Below are 16,350 nucleotides of genomic sequence, written 5' to 3'. Positions count from 1 at the left end.
TTTTATTTAGTGCTGGACATCTTATATAAGATGATTGGTGTTAAAACTTAAATAAAGTCCTGGTAAAGTGCTAGGAATGTAGTAAAGAGTCAATAAATAGTAAAGATGATTGTTGTTGTTTATTATCATCAGTATTTTATATAGGAATTTGTATTTATGATTGAAGTTAGTTATGGAAGCAATGTATGTGTTTTCGAAGACCTTCAAAAGTACTTTAAACAAAAGCCAAAAGAAAAATAAATGCATTTGTTTCATATTGTTAAATATATTCTACCATCTCTTTTTTAAAAAGTATTTTTAGAACATTTTTATATTTATTAAAAAATTGTGAAGATGGTACAGAGAATTTCCATACAAAGTTTCACCTACTATTAACATCTAACACTGTATAGCACATTTATTACAATTAATGAAACATTATTAATATATTATTTTTAGCTAAGTTTATAGTTTCTTCAGATTTCCTTTGTTTTCACCTCATGCCCTTTTTCTGATCCAGGATCCTGTCCAAAATAACAGATTACATTTAGTTGTCACATCTCCTTAGGGACCTCTTGACTGTTACAGTTTCTCAAAATTTTCCTTATTTTCGACAGAATACTTGACAGCTTTGAAGAATACTGGTCAGGTCCAGTATTTTAATTTGCATTAGAGGAAAACATGCTTCTGAAATATTCAACTTATTATTTATTATTTAGTAAATGATGATGTAGTCGTATAACTTATGAACAAGTCGGGTTCCAAAAAAAAATTTTTTTTTAACATCTTTATTGGAGTATAATTGCTTTACAGCGTTGTGTTAGTTTCTGCTGTATAACAAAGTGAATCAGCTATATGCATAGGTATATCCCCATATCCCCTCCCTCTTGTGTATCCCTCCCACCCTCCTTATCCCACCCCTCTAGGTGGTCACAAAGCACCGAACTGATCTCCCTGTGCTATGCAGCTGCTTCCCACTAGCTATCTATTTACATTTGGTAGTGTATATATGTCAATGTTACTCTCTCACTTCGTCGCAGCTTACCCTTCCCCCTCCCCGTGTCCTCAAGTCCATTCTCTATGTCTGTGTCTTTATTCCTGTCCTGCCCCGAGGTTCCTCAGAACAATTTTTTTTTTTTTTTTAGATTCCATATGTATGTGTTAGCATACAGTATTTGTTTTTCTCTTTCTGACTTCACTCTGTATGACAGACTCTATGTCCATCCACCTCACTACAAATAACTCAATTTCGTTTCTTTTTCTGGCTGAGTAATTAATATTCCATTGTATACATGTGCCACATCTTCTTTATCCATTCATCTGTCAATGGACACTTACGTTGCTTCCATGTCCTGGCTATTGTAAATCGTGCTGCAATGAACATTGTGGTACATGACTCATGGTTTTCTCAGGGTATATACCCAGTAGTGGGATTGCTGGGTCATATGGCAGTTCTCTTTTTAGTCCAAAAATTCTTTTTTTAAAAAAAAAAAAAATTATTTATTTATTTATTTATGGCTGCGTTGGGTCTTCATTGCTGCCCACAGGCTTTCTCTAGTTGTGGCGAGTGGAGGCTACTCTTTGTTGCGGTGCGTGGGTTTCTCATTGTGGTACTCTCTTCTCTTGTTGCGGAGCACGGGCTCTAGGCACATGGACTTCAGTTGTTGTGGCTCGCAGGCTCTAGAGCACAGGCTCAGTAGTTGTGGTGCACGGGCTTAGTTGCTCCACGGCATGTGGGATCTTCCCGGACCAGGGATTGAACCCGTGTCCCCTGCATTGGCAGGCGGATTCTTAACCACTGCGCCACCAGGGAAGTCCCCAAAAATTCTTAATGAAATGTAAAGGATTCTAAGCTAATCTATAATAGTCAAATGTGTGGAAGGGAGTGATTAGGGATGAACTTGTTAAGGTTTAGGCCTATATAATGAGTTTTGTCTGCATATTTGGTTAATAGGATATTACTGAAGGAGGATACTCAACACAGAGTGTCACAGTACATAGTATCCACGGACAGGCCAGATGAAATGAAGGGAAATAGAGCCCTGGTTGCTTTTAATTTAGTTAAATGGAGGATAACCTGGATAACCTGAGCATAATCTTTTTTTTTTTTTTTCTTAAGGTTTAGATTTTAAGCTTGTTCAAGCAATCTACCTAACTAATCTTTGTTAAAACTGAAAAGATATTTATAGCAGGATAGAGTTAGATGCCTTGTGAAAGAAAAATAGTTACAGAACATTCATATTTTAAATTTTGACTACCAAAATTAATTATTCATTTATTAATATGATGTATATTGAATACTCCTATATATTACTTTGCTAATAATTGCTTTATAGCTCCTGATGGTAAACAGTATTATAACCTCTGCATCTTATACATATCTTGATTTTCAATCCAGTAATCTAATAGAAAAAAAATAGGTCATAATTTGAATGTTTAAAAGGTACATTGTTACATAAGAAAATTTTATTTTATTTTATTTTTGCAGAACTATTATGGAGCTGCTAAGATGATTTTTTCTGATAACCCACTTGGTCTGACCTGTGGAATGGTATGTCCAACTTCTGATCTTTGTGTAGGTGGATGCAATTTATATGCCACTGAAGAGGGACCAATTAATATTGGTGGATTGCAACAGTTTGCTACTGAGGTATGTAAGATGTATACATTGTTCCCCTCCCCACAAAGCACAAAAATCTTAAAATAACTTTAATTCTTGATGCTTTGTTGATATCCAATATTTTTAGTGTGATATACAGGTAAAGTATAAGTGTTTTGTGCCATAAACAGTATTTTTAGTCAACAACTTGGCTTCAAAAATGGAACTTTCTAAAACCATGTCAAATTAATTGTAATCCCAGAAGGTTATTAAAATACTTTCACTGAAAATTATATAAAGTGGAGGATCTGAAAATGGGATATATTCATTAACTTCACATTGGAGTGTGGCTAGGAGCCCCCATTATGAAAAGACTATCTTGCTTAACTGATTCTTTTTCCTGAAACTGTCTTTAATCTTTACAGCTTGAAATAATGCATCAGTATTCTTCTGTAATATTTTTTGAGTAATAGAGGTTGTAGAATTATCAAACACCCTGAAACTGAATAATATTCTTTAACATTAGCTTTTGTGAATTTATGGATTAAAAGCAGGTGTGTTATTTGGATGCAAATTTATAATGAAGTAATATGAAAACATTTTGTCCCTATTTATCCTGTAAGTTTGCGCCATGTCTTTCTTTTATGAATCCTTTTTAAATGACTTTGATTCTCTGGGACATCTTATTCTCTCTGGGGTCTCCTTTTTGGAGTCAACTACCAGGTCAATTCCCATGTATCATTTAAATGACCAGCTTATATGGAGGTTCCAGTAAAATTTTGTAATCCTTGGTGTCCAGTTGGCTAGAATACCAAATTAAATGCCTGTCAACACTAGATTTTTAGTTAATGACTTCCCTGTCTGATTTTGTCAACTTAAACGCAATATTTTCTTTCTTCTTAGGACCCTTCCCATAGTATCCCTCAAGCTTAAATCTCACTTTGCTTTTAGTAATAAATCAGGGTTATTCCCTTCCTGCTTTCTGACAGGTTAATTCTAAGGAAGGGCTCCTGGGAATGAGAAAATAGAAACAATTTGAGGTTGTGAGTTGTTGCAATAAATTCTTGGATTTAATTTCTTTTCCTACCAAATTCAAAATTGCATTAGGCTTACCTGACCAGTGCAAGGTATGATCTTTACAACCTGAGAAAATCCTTAGTTGATGGAGAAGATTCACTTGAATTCTTCCACATTTTTCTTTGGGGACTCATTGCCTCTTCATTAAAACAGGGCAAGCTTGCAAGGATGTAGTAAGTAAAAGGTCACGCAATATGTATACGAACTAAGACTGCATTTCAAAACAAGATGAGTTAAAATAATATTGTTAGTTTGTCAGTGACCTGACAACAGAGAGGGAGAAGGCGAAAGGGGGAGAGCGATAAGGAAAGGGAAGGGGGGGGGAGAGAGAGAGAGAGAGAGAGAGAGAGAGAGAGAGAGAGAGGGAGAAAGAGAGAGAGAGAGAGAGGGAGAGAGAGCGGGAGAGAGGAAACAGAGAGAGGGAGAGAAAGGGAAACACCATTCCTCTGAGAACTCTCACTTGGTTTTAGTGAGGTTACTACCACTGCTTTCCAAAGCACTCTATTTATTTAAGACATAGCATAGATTAGAATGGCATTAAGTGCATTTTAAGTGACTCATGGAATTTAGATAGGAATGTATCTTCTTATTACGTTCCATTTTTACTTTGTATTACTGTGGCTTCAAATGTATCTATCAAATCATAAATAAAAATATCCCAGTAGAACTATATAGAAAAGCTTTCCATTCTTTTTTTTTTTTTTTTTTTTTTTTAAGTTGACTACTTAGGGCAAGTTATTTTAGAGAGTTCTGTCAAAGGGTTGTTTACTTAAATATACCCAGCTATCAAAGTTGTGAAGGTAAGCAGAAACAGACTCACAGATATAGAAAACAAACTTGTGGTTACCAAAGGGGAGAGGGAATGGGGTGGACAAACTAGGGATATGGAATTAACAGATACAAACTACTATGTATAAAATAGATAAGCAGCAAGGATATACTATATAGCACAGGGAATTATACTCATTATCTTGTAATAACCTAAAATGGAGTATAATCTGCAAAATACTGAATCACTATGCTGTACACCTGAAACTAACACTAAATCAACTATACTTCAATTAAAAAAATAAGCAAAATACAATGAACTAATTGGCTTCCAGTGAAAAGAAAAAGTATAAATATTTTAAATAATATTAAAATAAAAATATTAAATTATTAATTTATAAATAACAGTATACAAAATACTATTATTCTTTCAAACTACTAAACTATTGACATGAATACTTAAGTCAAAGTGGGACATGATGCAGATAATTTCATGTTTTGGTTGTTTGATAAAACAATGATTGATTTTTGACCTTTAAAGAAATATAAATCTATTTTTCAGCCAAATTAAGCAAAGGTTAGGAAAGCAAAGTAAAATAGTATGATATTTTTCAAAATTGTTTTTCCTATAACTTATAAGTGATTTTTAAAATATCAACTCTGTAGTCTGCCATTATCATTTAAATCTGTACCTTACACCTTTCCATTTGAACATGGGCATATGATTTGGAGGGACTGTGGTAGAAAAGGAATAAATCACACAAAGGATAGCGTGAGGAGAATCAGGAGACCAGCTACTCAGCTACTTTCTTTTTGCCCTGTATTGTCAATCCTTTGCTGTCCTCACATCTGCGGTGACCTTGCTTCATACACTTTTGTGTGCCTGTGGGACAAACAGGCTACAGGGTGATTCCAAATCTCTCATGGAGGCAGTTTTTCCTAGTTCAGTTAGGTATAATAATAGTGCTTCAATAAAACAATTTTGGAAATAATAGTTTGCTGTGGATTTTCATATCAATTTCATCAGGGTCTTAAAAATTTCTCTACACAAATGTAACACTTGAAAATTTTATTTTAAAATGTGTTTGATCATTTAGTTAAATTTTAAAGAAATCATATATTTATCACATTTAATAAACCAACTACACTCTCATTACCTCTCAAATTTAACTAATGAATTGTTGCAAAAGGATAATGAAATGAGAATGCATTTTTCTACTCATTTCTAAAGTTTGAAACAGTATCTGTTTTTCCCAGTAAATGTTTTATGAGATTATTTTAATACCCATTAAATATACTGTTTTGTGTGGCATATACTTCTTGACACTGTACTTTTAGTTTACTTTTCATATTTTCAGTTAAGAATGGAACTGACAAACGGAATTCCAGACTAAATCAGATGACTCACTGAAAACAGAATTACTCTTTAGGTTTTTCTCTAATTGTATCTCTCAGCAGGTTTTTTATATCACCTCTCATTTGTAATACCCAGTTCTTAGCCCACCATCATATACTATTTATATACCATCATATACTATTTATATACCATCATATACTATTTGTATTTATTTCTATGTTTTATTGAGTAGGCACAGTTGAAATCAAATTGACCAGTGCTTATAATATAATAAAAAAATACACTGATATGATTCAAACAGCCAGGTATTATGAGGCTACATTAAGTAACCTAGTAAAATTACTTAAATGACATCAATATTTGTATTTTGTTAAATGCTGCAATAAATACTTAAAAGAATTGTGAATGAAGAAGGAACATGATTACTTGAGTTAGTGATTATTTTAATAGGACAAATATTATTTCTACCATATCTTCGTCTTGAACATGGAGTCACTGAAAGCCTTAAACTTTTGCCTTCTACAGGTATATCAGAGGAGAATATAGGCACACATACACTAATAAATAATAGAGTATTGCATGTCCTCTCTCAAATAATGTTTTTTTGTGATGCATCCCATCTATCAAATAGATAAGTAGAGACGAATAAAAAATATAGGCGCAGTCCTCATATTAAAATCAATTATTAAGAAAAAGTGCATAAACTGAAATGTGAGATTGGATATACTCTGTGTGTTATGTCGATTGCTTTATAAATCAGTTAATAAAACAAATGACCGAGATACTTTGGAGAGTGAATGAGAACACTATTAATAATTAATTCAGGGCAACAGAAACAAACCAGGACTATACCAGGAAAACTGGCTTGTATGAACACCCAGTGTATTAAGCTCCCACTAGGTAAGGATTCAGTTAATCAAACAAACATTGATTGAACATCGATTAGAATTAAGTATTGTTGTAGGCTGCTTCTACATACTACATGTCCTGAGAAACATTGTAGTTTCTCAGGAAATAATACAAACCAACAACGAAATTTCATAACAGACTTAATAAGGCATATGCATTTACATTAGCATCCCTGGACTAATAATCCAATCTTCATTAATTTTTTTTTGTTGTTGTTAAATTGTTTATTTGAGATTTTTCTTGTTTCTTGAGGTAGGCTTGTATAGCTATAAACTTCCCTCTTAGACTGCTTTTGCTGCATCCCATAGGTTTTGGATTGTCGTGTTTTCATTGTCATTTGTCTCTAGGTATTTTTTGATTTCCTCTTTGATTTCTTCAGTGATCTCTTGGTTATTTAGTAACGTTTAGCCTCCATGTGTTTGTGTTTTTTACGTTTTTCCCCCAGTAATTGATTTCTAATCTCATAGCGTTGTGGTCAGAAAAGATGCTTGATATGATTTCAATTTTCTTAAATTTACTGAGGCTTGATTTGTGACCCAAGATATGATCTATCCTGGAGAATGTTCCATGAGCACTTGAGAAGACAGTGTTATCTGCTGTTTTTGGATGGAATGTCCTATAAATATCAATTAAATCTACGTGGTCTATCGTGTCATTTAAAGCTTCTGTTTCCTTATTTATTTTCATTTTGGATGATCTGTCCATTGGTGTAAGTGGGGTGTTAATGTCCCCCACTATTATTGTGTTACTGTCGATTTCCTCTTTTATATCTGTTAGCAGTTGCCTTATGTATTGAGGTGCTCCTATGTTGGGTGCATATATATTTATAATTGTTATATCTTCTTCTTGGATTAATCCCTTGATCATTATGTAGTGTCCTTCCTTGTCTCTTGTAGCATTCTTTATTTTAAAGTCTATTTTATCTGATATGAGTATTGCTACTCCAGCTTTCTTTTGATTTCCATTTGCATGGAATATCTTTTTCCATCCCCTCACTTTCAGTCTGTATGGGTCCCTAGGTCGGAAATGGGTCTCTTGTAGACAGCACATATATGGGTCTTGTTTTTGTATCCATTCAGCAAGCCTGTGCCTTTTGGTTGGAGCATTTAATCCATTCACGTTTAAGGTAATTATCGATATGTATGTTCCTATTACCATTTTCTTAATTGTTTTGGGTTTGTTTTTGTAGGTCCTTTTCTTCTCTTGTGTTTCCCACTTAGAGAAGTTCCTTTAGCATTTGTTGTAGAGCTGGTTTGGTGGTGCTGAATTCTCTTAGCTTTTGCTTGTCTGTAAAGCTTTTGATGTCTCCATTGAATCTGAATGAGATCCTTGCCGGGTAGAGTAATCTTGGTTGTAGGTTCTTCCCTTTCATCACTTTAAGTATATCATGCCACTCCCTTCTGGCTTGTAGAGTTTCTGCTGAGAAATCAGCTGTTAACCTTATGGGAGTTCCCTTGTATATTATTTGTCATTTTTCCCTTGCTGCTTTCAATAATTTTTCTTTGTCTTTAATTTTTGCCAATTTGATTACTATGTATCTCGGCGTGTTTCTCCTTGGGTTTATCCTGTATGGGACTCTGTACTTCCTGGACTTGGGTGGCTCTTTCCTTTCCCATGTTAGGGAAGTTTTCAACTATAATCTCTTCAAATATTTTCTCTGGTCCTTTCTCTCTCTCTTCTCCTTCTGGGACCCGTATAATGCGAATGTTGTTAGGTTTAATGTTGTCCCAGAGGTCTCTTAGGCTGTCTTCATTGCTTTTCATTCTTTTTTCTTTATTCTTTTCTGCAGCAGTGAATTCCACCATTCTGTCTTTCATGTCACTTATCTGTTCTTCTGCCTCAGTTATTCTGCTATTGATTCCTTCTAGTGTAGTTTTCATTTCAGTTACTGTATTGTTCATTTCTGTTTGTTTGTTCTTTAATTCTTCTAGGTCTTTGTTAAACATTTCTTGCATCTTCTTGATCTTTGCCTCCATTCTTTTTCTGAGGTCCTGGATCATCTTCACTATCATTATTCTGAATTCTTTTTCTGGAAGGTGCCTATCTCCACTTCATTTAGTTGTTTTTCTGTGATTTTATCTTGTTCCTTCATCTGGTACTTAGCCCTCTGCCTTTTCATCTTTTCTGTCTTTCTGTGAATATGGTTTTTGTTCCACAGGCTGCAGGATTGTAGTTCTTCTTGCGTCTGCTGTCTCCCCTCTCTAATCTTCATTAATTTTTGATATTTGGTTTTGGAGGTGATTAGACCTTAGTACAAAGGATAGGATCAGGTAGGGGGAAAATGTAGCATCATAATACTCCATACTTGCATAGCACTTCAATCCTTTTTTATAATATCTCACTTAAAAAAAAATCTCACTTTAAAATGTTGAAAAACAACCATTAAGACATGTAAACTAGCCAATGTTTTTCCCATTTTAGGCATGAGGAAACCAAGGATCAAAATGATTAGAAAATCATAGTTTGTTAAACAAACTCCTTTAGCCCTGGACAATGTTAGGTACTTTACTTAGAACTTGACTGATACTCAAAATAACCCTCTAGGTAAATGTCATCACTCTCATTTTTTTGTATGAGTAACAAGAGGCTTACACAATTTCACATGTAATAAAGGGCAGATCCAGAGTACAAAACATCTAATTCCCATTATTTCACAAACTGTCACTTGTCCCGCCTAATGTTATAAGTCATTGATACAAAGTCAATGTAAACTTGGGTTTTCTGGTTGCAAGCTCACAGTGTTTCACCTTGTTGACTCAGCCACAAATACCTCAGTCACTGTACCTTACAACTCACAAAATGAGGTCACTGTACCTCATTTTCTGTTAGATATGAAGCAACTATATTAAAATAGGTTGTGTAAGACCAACACATATGGCTTAATCATTTTCTTTATTTATATATGTTACCAGTAAGCTTTTTCGTTTCTTTTCTTCTTGCCATTGAAGGATTATTATACAGCTAGTATTCAGGTTTCATGGAGCCTGAGATGATAAACTTTGGGCTCCTTCTTTGAAGAATTACACAAAAGTACTGCTACAAATTTAAATGCAGGGCCTTGGAAGGGACCCATGCAATTGAGAGCCCTGAAGTTTAAGCTTTTATCTGAAGTTTTATATTAATTAGGAAAACCTAAGCCTGATTTTGTGGTAACTGGTCTATAAATACATTTAAGAATGAGTCTAACACATTTATGATACAGTTTGCCAAACTGGTTAATAAGATCTGCTAGTTCATGTGTATAATCTAAGATATATTACCATGATAATGGATAGTAACCAATATTTATGGATAATAACCAATATTTATGGCTAATGCCTTGTGCAGTTCATCTATAAATAGAATATGGATTAGCGAATAGTTGTTAGATTTGATGACACCTCACACTTGCCTTATTGTCCCAAACTTGTATCAGCTTTGAATAAAATTTCTCCATACTACTCCTATTTGAAAGCAGTGTTATCAATAGTTTGTGAATACTGTTCATAGAAAAGAAAAAAAGTATTTCTGAGAGAAATAAGACGTACATGAAAGATATGCATTAAAGAGTAATAAAATCAATAGTTTGTATCAATAAAATCAAGAGGGCTGCTCTTGGGGATGCAAACACAAGTAATGTCCATACAGGCTTCATTTGTGTCTCTCCTTTTGGTCTTAATGCAATGATTAATAGAAAAGAATAATGTCTTGATAAAGATTTCGGTAAATATTTGCCATTCTTTTCCAAAAATCTTTAGAAATCTATTAAACATACTTAGTGTGGGGTTGGGGGGTGAGATGAATTGGGAGATTGGGATTGACATATATACACTCTTGATACTATGTATAAAATAGATAACTAATGAGAACCTACTATATAGCACAGGAACTCTACGCAGTACTCTGTGGTGACCTAAATGGGAAGGAAATCCAAAAAAGGGGGGGGTATATGTATACATATAGCTGATTCACTTTGCTGTACAGTAGAAACTAACACAACATTGTAAAGCAACTATACTCCAATAAAAATTTTAAAAAAATACTCAGTGCTGGCACAATGATGAATAATTAAACTGCAGTATGGATAAATTGTTAGATGATTTTCATCACATTTTAGTTTGTCTTAAAACTATATATTAGTATCTGGAGTTTTAACACATAACAATACATTCAGAGATTTGGGGCAATAACATTGAAATTTACCGAAATCACATGGTTTTTAAGATTATTTGCTATTAATGTTTTTTTTGAATTTGTTTTTTATAAGTTCAAATATATATACTCTTGTGGGCACGTTACAGTGTAGAAGGATGGACTTTCATTCGTTTGAATCTTAACAGCTTAAAAATATGTATTTTTTTCTCAAATATATTTGATGAGTAGTACTATAAAGTAGTACAAAGCAGTAATAGTGTATCAGCATGAATCACTTGTAAGAGCCATTATGCTGGGAGTTAAAATTTAAATACTCATTTGCTCCAAAGTGTAACGATAAATGAAATATAATAAGCACACAAGAAAAGTTAATAGCTGAACTAAAAAGGAAGATAAATACCTTTTGGGGCCAGAAATGGTATAGAAATATTCAACAGTAAACAGGGGACTTGGGCCACTGTCTGCTAGGCTCTGCATAAGCAAACAATCAGGGGCTGCTGGGGAGTTTGACTGGTGTGGGATAATAAGTACCAAAAACATTATGCATCGTAGAGGACTGGATTTACCTACCCCTGGTAGAAAGTTTAGAAAAAAATAGGTTCAGGGCTAGGGCTTATATGAAGCTACAAAGAGAAGCAGTGAGAGCTGTGCCCCAGTGTTTTGGGCATGTGCCTAGTGGCCCAGTAACTTGCTTCTGTGTTATCTCTAAATATCACCTGGGGACTAGAGCCCTGGGCTTCCAGTTAGAGACCTGGTTCTGCAGTGGGGTAGAGGGAGAGGAGTGATGCTGGGTGGAGGCCATCACGTACTGTACATAAGAAGCAAGAGGGTAAGTGCAAAGACAGAAAACTTTCTCTCAGAATAAGTCTGGAACAAAAAGTCCAAAGCCACATTAAAAAAGCTAATGCTGCCAGTGATAATCAAAAGACTCAACCTATAGATGATTTTATCCTAATCAAACCAAATACTACCATAATCAGGCCTTTAAAATAAATAGAAAACAATATCCATAAAAATAAGGTAAAATTATGAAAAAAACCAATGAATTTGGTATGAAAAATAGTTGATTGGAAATATTCACTGTAGTAAAAATACCAGTAAAAAGCTAAATTTAGAAATGGAATAGAAAGAGATTGGTGAAGAGCAGCCTTAAGGCAGTTATGGTAGAGAATTTTCCAAAAGAAAGGAAAGATGTAAGCCCCTCTATTAGACACACGATTATAATATTGTGAAATACCAAAGATCTCAAAAGAAGCAGCTTCCAGAAAAAGAAAAAACAGATTACTTTAAAACCAAACAACATTTAGACTGACCCCAGACTTTTCGTCAGCATCCATAGATGTTAGAAGCCAAGAACACTTTTTTTAAAGGACTAAGATAAAGAACTGTATTTCTCCCTTAACAATACAAGCATGAGTAAAGGTATTTTAAGCATTTAAAATCTAAGGTGACTTATTACTCACCTTGTTATAAGAACTGCTAAAAGTTATTCTTCAGCATGACTGAGACAAACTTGGAATGAGAGGGAGATGTAAGAAATGATGGTAAGCAAATAAACCAGAAAAATATGGTGGTAAATAAAATTAACTATTGACTTTAAGGTAATGATAACTCATTTTGGGGTGTTAAAAAAGATAGAGATAAAATTTTATATAAAATTGACAAGGAAGGTGTTGAGATGGGTGTGGTAGAGCACAGTTAAGGGTGCTAAGGGCCTTTAGTGTTGGGAGGAAAGAGATACTTGATATCTCTCTTCAATGTTTTAAAAACATTGAAATATCTATGTTAAAAATTAAAAGGTAATCACAAAAAATATAGAAATACCACCTGTAACTTCTAAGAAATCATAGAATCAAAGAGGGGTGGGTGGGTAGAAAACTTAATCCAGTGAGAGACAGGAAAGGAAAAATAAAAAACGAGAGAGAGAAGCAAATACAAAATATGGTAAACAGGAAACACAGAGCAGATAGTAGAAATACGTACAAATATATAGTTAATCATAATAACTTACATTTATTAACTTTACTTATTAAAACATAAGTGACTTTATTATGGATTAAAAATAAATACTCCAAACAGCTATATGAGGTTTAGAAGAGAAAGACCTTATCAGATAACTTGAAAATAAGGTGGTTGAAAAAAGAAACCTTGCAGATAGTAACCAAAAAAAGTTAACGTAGTGATATTCATATGTAACAAAAGTGGAATTTTAGGGAAAGTGTACTAATAAAAATAAAGAGAAAAACAATTAATGAAAAGAAGAATAAATGTCTTAAAAATATAAAATTCATAAATTTACATATATATAACAATATGGCCTTACTCAAAATTTGTAAGATTTTTTTGACTAAAGTTTATTAGATTGATTTAATAAATCCAGAAAAGTTCCTGTACCCAACTAATATAGAGTGAGTGCATATAGATATATATGTGTGTGTATATATATGTATATATTGTTTCCAAATAAATACATACAGACTGCATTTTTCTGCAACACAACTAAATTAGAAATCAAAAATAAAAATGTTGTCAAAATGAAGGCAATAGCAACAAATTTAAAACACACATTTGTAAATAGCTCATGGGTTAAAGAGGTTATCACAATAGAAATTATAAAATATTTAGACCTGAATGACACAATTTCCATTGACAACCTGTAAAATGTAGCCGAAGCCATTTTTACATGAAAATTTATTGTGTTAAGTGTGTATAACAGAAGAGATAAGGATTATATATAAGTAAGCAGGTTTCATTTCAAGAAGCTAGAGAGAGAGGAAACAGGTGGAGGAGGGATGTGTTGGTGGTAAATGTGGAAAAAGTAGAAGAAAGGAACTGAAAATAATAGAAAAATAATGAAATAGAAAATGAGAACAAAAATAATGATGATCTACAAAGAAAACCTGGCTCTTTGAAAATAGTTTAGTAAATGATTATCTGGCATATCACATAACAACCAGTACATTTCAATTATGGCTGCCTTCTAATTACTGTTCTTTTATTATTTTATTGATCTGCTTATAAGTAGTTAACCATTACTGCTGTTTCTAGAAAAATCATATTAAAAATCAGTTGAAGCTGATAGGACGGGGGAATGATCTCTCCAGTCTACCATGTCTCCATCACTCTCTGTTGCCTCCCTGCTCTCCTTTTGTCCCCAGCAAGCTGTAGCATGGATTGCCTGACCCCCGGCAGCTTTATTCTCCAACTCCAGCATTGAACACATATTTGAGTGACTAACTAGGTACTAGGCAGTGTCTGGGTGCTAAGGATACAGTGATGAACAACATAGGAATGATACTAGCCCTCAGGGAGCTTATTGCCTAGTGAGAAAGACAATAAAGCAAGCAAATTACAATGAAGTGCGGAGAGGGTGCAGTCAGACAATACTGTGGGAGCCAGTAGCTAGGAACCCTAACAGATAGTCTAGCAGGGAGGGGAAGCTGAGTTGAGAAAGTGAAATTTAATCCGAATCCTGAAAGGTGTTCATCAAGTGTGGTAAAGTCGGGAGTGGGTGAGAATTCAAGGCACAGAGAACAGCATGAGCAAATTCTGAAGGCAAATGAGTGCTTGCACTGATTAGTTTGAACCTACATATGAATTTGGATCAGTAAAGTTGCTCATAACCAAAGTACACACACCTATGTTTTCTAATTGTATTTTGTCAACTTAACTATTTAATTCAGTTGTAGCCTTAAATCACAAATAGAACATATAGTTTAATCATAATAAAAATATGAACTATAATGTAGAAAAATAAGTTAGGAATCAGTTCTGCTGTCTATAAAATGAGCAATCATACCTAACTTTAAAGATTCTTAGGGCTGGAGATATAAATGTTAAGCACCTACGAGAGTGCCTTATAAAGAGAAAGCATTAATCCCGGGAGGTTATCATCATTGATTTATTCAATCTTCACAATAAATTGTTGAAGTAATTATTACTCTCTTAATTTTAGAGCTGACATTTAGAGAGGTGAAATCCTCTCCACAATAACACGTGTCATTTTTTTAAGATTTGGCTAAGGCGTTATCTTTCTTCCCTTCTGGGATAACATTTCTTTCTCACCAGCTCCAACAGCACCATGTATAAAAATGAACCCTACACATGGACAGATTGCATTGTAATAATTTTTCTATATTTAAGACATATGAGTACCCTGTAACCCAGGGAACTACTTACTGGAAGGTCTGTGTTTGTCTTATTCATACTAGTATCTAGTGCATAGAGGGCACATAAAGATATTTACCAAATTAAGGTGGAAATTTAATGGAACAGAATATTCTGATTTCAAATTACACAGTATTTTTACCATGCCAGCGATGTCTCACAACAATGTCTATTTTAATAATAAGAAAAGAACGAAACAACATTTTTTAAGAATCACTAATGCATTAATAATTTTGATAACTAAAAATTTGCCATAGCGTGAAGTTTTCCTTATTTCTGATGTGTTTGAAACACAGGTCCCACTTTTGGTGTCCCTTGTTTAATTGTGGTGAAGAAACTGTCAGACAGCCCAGGAATATTTCTTTTCAAAGGATGAGTGCAGTGAATAGTATGTACTCAGTACTTCCTTTGACTTCTTTCACAAAAGGAAGCAAGTTACAAAGAAAATTACATAGAAGCGTCTCCTAGAAGGCATGTAATTTGAGGTAACTTACTTTTGGATGCACAAATAACAATCTCTCTCCATTTAAGCATTCAAAAGGTAACCAGGCTGTCATATTGCTAATTAATTAACTCAAAGAAACTGAAACCAGCAAAATGAAAACCAATGTATTATTTTTATTAAGGTTCCTCTTAGACCTACACTGATGAAATAGTATCTCTTTAGAAATGACCAGAAATTATGTTTTATTCTATAATAAAATCAAGTTAAATACTTGCAAAAATATAAAAGTCTTATGGGATATGTTGAATACAACTCACCTTTTACAATATATGCTTCAACTAGTGGAGATATTCTGAAATATCCAAGAAAACTTTGTCATGATTCCCCTATAGTTTATAGTTGCTATTGCTTGGTTAATAAGAACAAGTAGAGTAGTTGAGGAAGAAATATAGCTACCAAATATTTGTGTTTATTTCCATTAAGTACCATTTTAGAAAGTAAGAAAGATTTAAATGAGAAAAAGGGTACTCTCAAATTAGAATCGGTAAATATCTTTGCATTTACCATGTTATGTCCTTTTCCATTTAGAGAGCACTGCATAATTATTAGAAAATTATACTGTTTCTGTCTCCAGAACGTGAGGAGGCTTGGGGGAAAATTACATGGCCCCTCTCTGTGTCTCAGTCTTTCCATTTTAAAAATCAGGAAAATTTCCCCCTTGCCTCAAAATAATATGAAAATTATGGGGAAAATGCTAGTAAAGTCAATATGGAGTGATGAAAGAAATGCACTTTCCAGATGAGTGAAAAGTCAGAAATCACAGGGCGATTATACAAGGAAATCTATTTAAAATGTTCCTCAAGATTATTCACTTACAAATAACCTATAAATAACCATCCTTTTGTATCACTGAGG

General features: G+C 33.7%; 1 protein-coding gene across 1 annotated transcript in view; it reads left to right on the top strand.

The window, feature by feature from the left end:
* Window positions 1-16,350, top strand: part of DPYD (dihydropyrimidine dehydrogenase) — a 794,060-nt gene that overhangs the window by 212,327 nt on the left and 565,383 nt on the right. Inside the window, 1 exon segment of the mRNA XM_036825276.1 lies at window positions 2,468-2,629. Within this exon segment, the coding sequence (XP_036681171.1) occupies window positions 2,468-2,629 (162 nt within the window).

The sequence above is a fragment of the Balaenoptera musculus genome, chromosome 1 (assembly GCF_009873245.2).
Source record: "Balaenoptera musculus isolate JJ_BM4_2016_0621 chromosome 1, mBalMus1.pri.v3, whole genome shotgun sequence".
Taxonomy (NCBI): Eukaryota; Metazoa; Chordata; class Mammalia; order Artiodactyla; family Balaenopteridae; genus Balaenoptera; species Balaenoptera musculus.
Note: the sequence above shows the minus strand (reverse complement) of the source record. Positions and strands in the feature narration are given on the sequence as shown.